The 10,268-nt window shown below is 34.9% G+C and overlaps 1 protein-coding gene and 1 pseudogene across 1 annotated transcript; both read left to right on the top strand.

The window, feature by feature from the left end:
• Nucleotides 1-212: 212 nt before the first annotated feature.
• Nucleotides 213-3,502, top strand: LOC112037272 (receptor-like protein 9DC3; annotated as a pseudogene).
• A 5,042-nt stretch (nt 3,503-8,544) lies between these two features.
• Nucleotides 8,545-9,535, top strand: LOC112020811 (receptor-like protein 49). Its single transcript, XM_065778359.1, has 2 exons — nt 8,545-8,911; nt 9,033-9,535. Exons 1-2 carry the CDS (start codon nt 8,545-8,547, stop codon nt 9,533-9,535), a joined length of 870 nt encoding a protein of 289 aa, XP_065634431.1.
• The last annotated feature ends 733 nt before the right edge of the window (nt 9,536-10,268 follow it).

The following is a 10,268-nucleotide window of genomic DNA, read 5'->3' as shown; positions in this document are numbered from 1 at the left end:
CCTTGGGCCCTGGCCTGGGTATATGGCCCATGAGGCCAATCCCTTTATACCCGGCAGCCCACCCCCGGGCCACGCGTACTGCAAGCCCGAGCCTTGCTTCTTCATCGTTTCTCGGCAACACCTTTCCATGGAGTAGATATTTGACTCACGGGAAGACCTGCACTGTACCTACCCGGCCGCGCCCCGGAGAGCCACCGCTCCCGAGGACTATCATGGAGGCAGGAACCAAGTTCCAACGCCACCCTCATAATTTCCCACTCCTACCTGACCACCCACTTACGATCGATAATAGTGGACCGCCGGTTGCACTCGTTGGCAAGTAATTATGACATCTCCACTAAACTATGGCCTATAAATGCAGGAAGTTTGGAGAAGAAAGGGGTTGGAAAAATGGCGCGCAGCATGGAGAGTATAAGAACAGAGTGAGTAAAAAGAGAAGGTGACTCAGACCCACGAGGAAAGAAAAGAAAGGGCCTTAGGTCTCAGCGAGAGGAACGACCCAGTGTTGGAAATCCAAACCCACTATACAAGTAAGTTGTGAGCCCAACTTGAGGCCCAGTCCGACGGGTTTCGGTATCGGGCGCGCACAGTTATAAGTATTTTATATATATATAAAAGGGAAGGGTTCATGCTTGGTGAACGACGGCCAGCGTCTAAACCTTCAATTCATTCTCTACAAATTTATTGTTTGGGCTTGTTGGGCTGAAAACCCATTCATATTCTGGGTTCAATCCAAATTGAGTCCTTACACTATTAATTTTAAAATTTCTAGAAATTTTGCAAATAAGGAAGATATAAAAAAAAAAAAAAAAAATGTAATCCAACGATGAATTTGTCAAAATTTATTGAAAAATGTTATAACCTTAAACTACAACTAATTTTGTAGCTAAATTTTATTCTGCATTTAATTGATAAAGGTCCCACTAGGGTTTAGATTGCAATAGTTTTTAAAACTACAGGATAATCATTAATGCAATTGATATTTTAATGTTTAACCCTAGATCTAAACTAAGATTAAACCTTAGGGTTTATTATGTGATTGCTTAATAATAAAGACCGTAAAAAACTTGAAAAAGAACTAATGAGAACCTTGCAAACAATCTATCAAAAGTAATGAAACAGGACATTTGACAAAAAAACACATTAATTCAAGACCAATAGGCTAACCATCATCCACATCCATAGATTACCAAAACTTTCAATAAACTACGTAAATTCAGCTGCAATCCCAAACTAGTAGGAAAAATAACCATTACTAGCCACCCAAATCAACACCTATATTGATAAACTGTTCAAATATATCAACAGTGCTCTGAAATATATCAGAGCACCAGGAAATGAATGGTGTCAGGCCTTATCTTCTTCAGCGCCAAATCTAAGGGTGTTGAGCATGATTAATTGTTATCTTTCAGGGCCTTTTGATTCCTCTTTATCAAAGCTTAGGTCCCTCTCAATTATTCATCTCGATGGTAATCCCTTTAATGCTTCAGTTCCAGAATTTTTTGCAAATTCCGTAAATTTGACGTCCTTGCATCTCAGTTTTTGTGGATTGAATGGAACATTTCCAGAAAATGTCTTTCAAATTCTTACACTGCAGACGCTTGACTTATCAAATAACAAATTACTTAAAGGGGCACTACCAGATGCAATCTTGATCTTTCACACAACAGCTTTTCGATTGAATATAGTGAAACTAACTCTTCATTATCTTCCTTTCCCCAAATTGCGACATTAAGATTGGTTTCTAGAAATTTGCAAACCTTTCCTGATTTTTTGAGAAACCAATCCAAATTAATCACTCTAGACCTTTCAATTAACCAGATTTCTGGAGAGATACCCAACTGGATTTGGAATCTTACTAATCTTCTTTCCTTAAATCTCTCCTGGAAGGGCCTTTACACAAACTTCCTTCTATGCTATCTATACTAGATCTTCATTCCAACCAACTCCAGGGGCAACTCCCAACTCTCCCACCATCTCCCACATATCTGGATTTCTCTAGGAATAATTTCAGCTCTGTTATACATGATAGCATTGGCAGCAACCTTACTTTAGCTGCTTTCTTATCTCTTTCAAACAACCAATTATCTGGCAGTATCCCTGAATCATTATGTGATGCTATAGATCTTCAAGTTCTTGACCTGTCAGATAATTTGTTGAGTGGCACCATTCCCCAATGCTCCTATGAGATGAGTGAGACTCTAATGGTGCTGGATGTGAGGAGAAACAGACTCAGTGGCAATATATCTGATTCTTTTTCGGTTAATTGTAGTTTACAAACTCTAAATCTCAATGGAAACCTATTTAAAGGAGTGGTACCAGAGTCTTTGGGGAATTGCAAAAAATTGGAAGTCTTAGACCTGGGGAACAATAAGATAAAGTATGCCTTCCCATGTTACTTGAAGAACCTATCTTCGTTGCATGTCCTTATCTTGCGATCTAACAAATTTTATGGGCCAAATACTTTGGCCGATGCTTAAAATTGTTGACCTCGCTTGAAACAAATTTAATGGTCGGCTTCCCAGAGAATCCCTTTCTGCTTGGAAGGCAAAGATGGATGATGCCCAGTCACAATTTGAACACCTCCAATTTGGAAAAATAGAAGTCATGGGATATTATTATCAAGATGTGATAACGGTTACCAATAAAGGTCTAGACATGGAGTTGGTTAAGATTCTAACTCTATTCACTTCAATTGACTTATCCTGCAACAATCTTGACGGGCCAATACCAGAAGAATTAGGAGAACTCAAATCGCTACTTGTTCTCAACTTGTCGCATAATGCTCTCAGTGGTCACATTCCACCATTTATGGGAAACTTAACTCAGCTAGAATCATTGGACTTGTCAAGCAACAAGCTTACTGGGGAGATCCCTGTGCAATTTGAAGATGGTCTAACTTTCCTTGAAGTTCTAAAACTTTCGTTCAATCAATTGGTGGGACAAATTCCAAATTTGAGGCAATTTAATTATGCCACATTTTCGGAAGCGTCCTATGAAGGGAATGAAGGATTATGTGGATATCCTTAGAATAAAAAGTGCACTCTAGGGCCAAGATCGTCACCTCCACCATTTCAAGAAACTCATTTGAATTCTAAAGAAATTCATTTGAATTTCATAAATGTTGAACTAGGATTTATTTTTGGTTTTGGAATTGTCATTTGGCCCCTTATGTTTTGGAAGAGGTGGAGTAGATGGTATTTCAAACACGTTGATGACATTCTTATCAGGATCTTCCCTCAACTGGATCTTGGAATTAAATACTGTCGAAGATGAGCACACATAAATCAAGGGCGGAGGCACTAATGATAGGGTAGTTGCGACAAAGTGTGTGGTACTAGTGGCAGTTTATCTTTGTTTGGCTTGCTTATTTTATGGCTTATTTAGTTTATTTGGTTAGGTATAAGTATCTAATTTTCCAGTTATTTTCTGCTTTTTCAGTTATTTGAATAAAATACCATATCACCCTTCTAAAAAAAAAGGTTTAGGTATAAGTACAACCTTTTCGGTATGTCATGTAAGAGTTGTTACTTTTTATTTAATTTTATATTTTCTCTTTAGGTTTTGATGTATTTGGAATAAAAGCTGCAGTAAAGAAGAAAATCAAAGAGATTGTGTAGGTATATAAATTTGAACGAGATTGCTGAGACATGTTTACATGTGGGTTTCTCTGTTATCATACCATGCAATCTTTGCATTAATAACATATTTTTGTCTGACTAAATTTGCATTCAACAAGATGTGGTGACTTTCTTAAAAAAAAAAAAAAAAAAAAATTATAAAACAAAATATAATAAAATATGTGGTGACAGACCAGGTAGGCATTCTCCCAAATGCATTTGTGGTTTTTTTTTTTAAAAAAAAAACTTTTTTGGATGAGTAATTAACAGAAAATAATAATATTTCAAGCAAAAAAAAAATTGATGGTGATGATTTTGACATGATATTGCCTGCATTTTTTGTATTAGGCCGTAGTTTTGGTGTTATTGATTGGATAATTTAGATCAGATGGTGGCTTATATGCTGCAGCAAATTGTCAGTTTTTAACTTTTAACTGCTGCAAGTCAGGGAAGAGCAATGGCAACATCCCTGCCTCACTGGCAGAGAGATTGGGAAAAAAATATTAATGGGTCTAGTAGAAGCTTCGGGGATGGGTGGGATGAACTTATTTTATTATGTGCATTGTCCATGCATCTTAGATGCACTCATGCACGGATTCAAACTTGAGATGCCAACAGAATCTGATAAGAACATCAAACATGTTTAAGTTCCTATATTCTAGGAGTACATCTGATTGTAACAATCAAATTGAGGATGCCTTCTTCCTGTGTTACTTGAGGAAAATATCCAGGGTACATGTCCTTCTCTTGCGATCAAACAAATTTTTGAGTCTATTGATTGTGGATGATCAAATGTCTAACTAAACTGGCCACTGCTTTAAATTGTAGATCTAGCTTCATTAAACAAATTTACAGGTCAACTTCAAATAGAATCCTTTTTCTACGAAGGCAATCTTGGATGATGAAGATGAGGTCCAACCAGTGCTCAATCACATCCATGTGTGGGAGCATTAGGTCCAACCAGTGCTCAATCTTGTAATTAGTGTCACGTGACACTGTTTTTATGAAAGAAAAATAGGTACTATACATTAAACATTCTATTTTAATGAATTATTTATTTATTTATATTAAAAAATAATTAATTTTATTTTCCTAGTATATATATTTTAATATCTTTATTGTGAAATTACTTAGCAAGATATATATATATATATATACAAATCTCAAAATAAATGGTATTGTGCATCATAAATAGCTTGCTCACATGTTGGTTGATAAATCTCAAAATAAAAGGTGTCTAGGTACCTCCCAAGAGATAGTGAGAGCATTAGATTCCACCATATTGCGCATTCTTTAAGAATTCTTCCATTTTGCATTCCACTCATTTCGAATTAGACCAAATAGAAGCAAAGTGGACAGAATGGAGCAAATAGGACCGAAATGAACAGAATAGGACCAATATAAACCGAATAGGTCATAATGGACCGTATAAGACTAAAGTGTATATAATGGACCGAACGTGACCCAATTGGACCGAAACGGACATATTGGACCGAAGTGGACCACATTTGACCAATGTGGACTGAAAATGATTGAAGTGGACAGAATGGAAAAAATTTGTCCAAAGTGGACCAAATATCCTGAATAGGACTGAAGTGTACCAAAGTGGACAGAATGAACTAAATAGGACCAAATAGAACCAAAGTGGACAGAATTTACTGAATAGGACTGAAATGGACAGAATATGACCAATATGGACCGAATAAAGCTAATGTAGACTGAATGGACCGAAGTAGACTGAATAAGACCTATTGGACCGACTAGAACTTTAGTGGACAGAATGGACTAAATAGGACTGAATGCACCAATTAGCACTATATGGATCCAATAGGACCAAAATGGACCTAATATAACCAATGTGGACCAAATGAGACTTTTGAATATTTATCATTTTTATTGCATATAAGGCTCATATTTCTAATTTCTAATGTCTATTTTCTTTGTATCTTTTAACTCAAACTATAGAGTTTAGCTCGAATATAATAAAATTTCATACTTTTCAACCCAAAAAATTAAGAAAAAAAAAGAATTTTTGAACTAAAATTGAAAAGATAACCTACAAAAAGAATCAATTTAAGGTCCAATTAGTCTAAAATGGACTGAAGGGGGCCAAAATTGACTGAGTGGGATCAAAATAGACCTAATTGGACTTAATAGAAATTCTTTAATTTTTAGGAAGAACAAATTATCTTCAAAAATTTTAGAGAAATAATTATACATTATATTACTATACAAAATAATTATTTATCCCGACTCATCGCGTGGGTTTACCACTAGTTTACTTTATATAATTCTTTTTTTTTTTCTTTTTTTTTCTTTTTTTTTTTCACAAAAATTTGTGAGGGATGATTTAAATTTGTAAAAAAAAAAAAAAAAAAATTGATGGTGATGATTTTGACATGATATTGCCTGCATTTTTTGTATTAGGCCGTAGTTTTGGTGTTATTGATTGGATAATTTAGATCAGATGGTGGCTTATATGCTGCAGCAAATTGTCAGTTTTTAACTTTTAACTGCTGCAAGTCAGGGAAGAGCAATGGCAACATCCCTGCCTCACTGGCAGAGAGATTGGGAAAAAAATATTAAGTGGGTCTAGTAGAAGCTTCGGGGATGGGTGGGATGAACTTATTTTATTATGTGCATTGTCCATGCATCTTAGATGCACTCATGCACGGATTCAAACTTGAGATGCCAACAGAATCTGATAAGAACATCAAACATGTTTAAGTTCCTATATTCTGGGAGTACATCTGATTGTAACAATCAAATTGAGGATGCCTTCTTCCTGTGTTACTTGAGGAAAATATCCAGGGTACATGTGCTTCTCTTGCGATCAAACAGATTTTTGAGTCTATTGATTGTGGATGATCAAATGTCTAACTAAACTGGCCACTGCTTTAAATTGTAGATCTAGCTTCATTAAACAAATTTACAGGTCAACTTCAAATAGAATCCTTTTTCTACGAAGGCAATCTTGGATGATGAAGATGAGGTCCAACCAGTGCTCAATCACATCCATGTGTGAAAGCATTAGGTCCAACCAGTGCTCAATCTTGTAATTAGTGTCACGTGACACTGTTTTTATGAAAGAAAAATAGGTACTATACATTAAACATTCTATTTTAATGAATTATTTATTTATTTATATTAAAAAATAATTAATTTTATTTTCCTAGTATATATATTTTAATATCTTTATTGTGAAATTACTTAGCAAGATATATATATATATATATACAAATCTCAAAATAAATGGTATTGTGCATCATAAATAGCTTGCTCACATGTTGGTTGATAAATCTTCAAAATAAAAGGTGTCTAGGTACCTCCCAAGAGATAGTGAGAGCATTAGATTCCACCATATTGCGCATTCTTTAAGAATTCTTCCATTTTGCATTCCACTCATTTCGAATTAGACCAAATAGAACCAAAGTGGACAGAATGGACCAAATAGGACCGAAATAAACAGAATAGGACCAATATAAACCGAATAGGTCATAATGGACCGAATAAGACCAAAGTGTATATAATGGACCGAACATGACCCAATTGGACCGAAACGGACATATTGGACCGAAGTGGACCACATTTGACCAATGTGGACTGAAAATGATTGAAGTGGAAAGAATGGAAAAAATTTGTCCAAAGTGGACCAAATATCCTGAATAGGACTGAAGTGTACCAAAGTGGACAGAATGAACTAAATAGGACCAAATAGAACCAAAGTGGACAGAATTTACTGAATAGGACTGAAATGGACAGAATATGACCAATATGGACCGAATAAAGCTAATGTAGACTGAATGGACCGAAGTAGACTGAATAAGACCCATTGGACCGACTAGAACTTTAGTGGACAGAATGGACTAAATAGGACCGAATGCACCAATTAGCACTATATGGATCCAATAGGACCAAAATGGACCTAATATAACCAATGTGGACCAAATGAGACTTTTGAATATTTATCATTTTTATTGCATATAAAGCTCATATTTCTAATTTCTAATGTCTATTTTCTTTGTATCTTTTAACTCAAACTATAGAGTTTAGCTAGAATATAATAAAATTTCATACTTTTCAACCCAAAAAATTAAGAAAAAAAAAGAATTTTTGAACTAAAATTGAAAAGATAACCTACAAAAAGAATCAATTTAAGGTCCAATTAGTCTAAAATGGACTGAAGAGGGCCAAAATTGACTGAGTGGGATCAAAATAGACCTAATTGGACTTAATAGAAATTCTTTAATTTTTAGGAAGAACAAATTATCTTCAAAAATTTTAGAGAAATAATTATACATTATATTACTATACAAAATAATTATATATCCCGACACATCGCGTGGGTCTACCACTAGTTTACTTTATATAATTCTTTTTTTTTTTCTTTTTTTTTCTTTTTTTTTTTTCACAAAAATTTGTGAGGGATGATTTAAATTTGAGTTCTTCCAGGCAATGCCACTAAGAAATAATGGTCTTGGAAATTTATGTGGTTATTTTTTTAAGTTTTATATTTTAAATCAATTTATTTGGAATATGAAATTCCTGCTCAATTTCAGTCGTTTAAGCAATAATTGAAACAAAATCTAGCAAAATATAAAAGCAAATTTAATAATACATGCAATCAAAAATAAAAAACCAATTACTTATGACAACTACATCGTCTACGCTAGAGAGTGTGTTGAGTCTACGAAGTTTGTCCGAAAGCCTATAACCATTACTTCAAGTGAAGCAAAGTCGCAATCATCTTACCTCCCATTCTCGACTAGACATGCCAATTGCCAAAACCGTGTGGTTTTGGGACCACCAAGACTTGAGCCACAGGTCATTAAGGCCATTTTCATAGGTCTACACCCTCCTGAACCAACCATTAATTTCATCACTCTTCAATTCTTGATTGTGAGAGTGTCTTATACAGCCTACAATGAAAATTCCGTTCTTTTCCTGGCTTTACTTGATCACCATATGTTCACTGTTTGCCAACTTTGGTATCTTTGTTGTGTCTGACCAATGTCTTCATGATCAGCGAGATTTGTTGATCGGAATGAAGAACAGCCTCAAATTCAATAGTACTTTGTCCACAAAACTGGTACACTGGAATAAGAGTCAAAATTGCTGTTTGTGGAAAGGTGTAACCTGCAGCGAGAAGGGACGTGTTATTGGTCTCAACCTGTTCAACGAATCCATCTCTGGTAGCCTTCACAATTCAAGCCTTTTCAGTCTCCAGTATCTCGAGAACCTGAATTTGGCTTGTAACAAGTTGAGTTCTTCTCTGATTCCATCTCAGTTTGGCAATCTGACGAATTTAATTTATTTGAACCTGTCAAATGCTGGCTTTGAGGGGCAGATTCCCATTGAGATTTCACAGTTGACAAGGTTGGTTACACTTGATTTGTCTACATCTTCAATTAGGAGCGCTCAAATCGCTACTTTTTCTCAACTTGTCGCATAATGCTCTTACTGGCCACATTCCACCAATTCTAGGAAACTTGACTCAGCTGGAATCATTAGACTTGTCAAGCAACAAGCTTACAGGAGATATCCCTATGCAATTTGCAGATCGTCTAACTTTCCTTGCAGTTCTAAACCTTTCATTCAATCAATTGGTGGGACCGATTCCATTTTTCAAGCAATTTGCTACATTTTCGGAAGCCTCCTACAAAGGGAACGAAGGATTATGTGGATATCCTTCGAATAAAAATTGCCCGACAAGATTGCCACCTTCAACATTTCAAGAAACTTATTCGAATTCTGGAGAAATTCATTTGAATTTCTTAAGTGTTGAAGTAGGATTTATTTTTGGTTTTGGGATTGTCATTGGGCCCTCATGTTTTGGAAGAGATGGAGTAGATGGTATTTCAAACACGTTGATGACATTCTTATCAGGATCTTCCTCAACTGAATCTTGGAATTAAATACCGTCGAAGACGAGCAAGCATTAATCAAGTGCGGAGGCACTAATGATAGGGTATGTAGTTGCAGCAAAGTGTGTGGTACTGATGGTAGTTTATCTTTGTTTGGCTTGCTTATTTCATGGCTTATTTAGTATATTTGTTTAGGTATAAGTGTCTAATTTTCCAGTTATTTGAATAAAATGTTGTATCATGTTTCTAAAATTATAATTAAAAAAAAAAAATGTTAGGTATAAGAACAACTTTTAGAGCATTACTTTTACTAAGTATAATTTTATGTTCACGCAACTTTTTTTGTTAACCCTTAATTTATCTATCTATTCATCTTGCAGTGGCCCGTATGTCATGCAAAAGTTGTTACTTTTTATTTAATTTTATGTTTTCTCTTTAGGTTTCGATGTATTTTGAATAAAAGTTGCAGTAAAGAAGAAAATCAAAGAGATTGTGTAGGAATATCAAATTTGGACAAGATTGTTGAGACATGTTTACATGTGGGGTTCTCTATTATCATAATATACACTCTCTGCATTAGTAACATTTTTTGTCTAAATAAAATTGCTTTCAACAAGATGTGGTGACTTCCATAAAAAAATAATAATAAAAATAAAACAAAATAAAATATGAGGTTACAGATCAGGTAGGCATTCTCCCAGCTGCATTTGGAAGGTTTTTAACTTTTTGGATGAGTAATTAACAGAAAATAATAATACTTCCAGCAAAAAAATTGATGATGATT

Source organism: Quercus suber, unplaced genomic scaffold (genome assembly GCF_002906115.3).
Source record: "Quercus suber isolate HL8 unplaced genomic scaffold, Cork oak 2.0 scaffold_180, whole genome shotgun sequence".
In the NCBI taxonomy this organism is placed as follows: Eukaryota; Viridiplantae; Streptophyta; class Magnoliopsida; order Fagales; family Fagaceae; genus Quercus; species Quercus suber.
This window is presented reverse-complemented; position numbering and strand designations above follow the sequence as displayed.

What these genes read in the sequence shown, in the direction of transcription:
- LOC112020811 (XM_065778359.1), top strand. Translation starts at nt 8,545, where the DNA reads ATGAAAATTCCGTTCTTTTCCTGGCTTTACTTGATCACCATATGTTCA. An exon ending in TCTGATTCCATCTCAGTTTG is followed by an intron (nt 8,912 to 9,032) that starts GCAATCTGACGA and finishes ATCTTCAATTAG; the next exon opens with GAGCGCTCAAATCGCTACTT.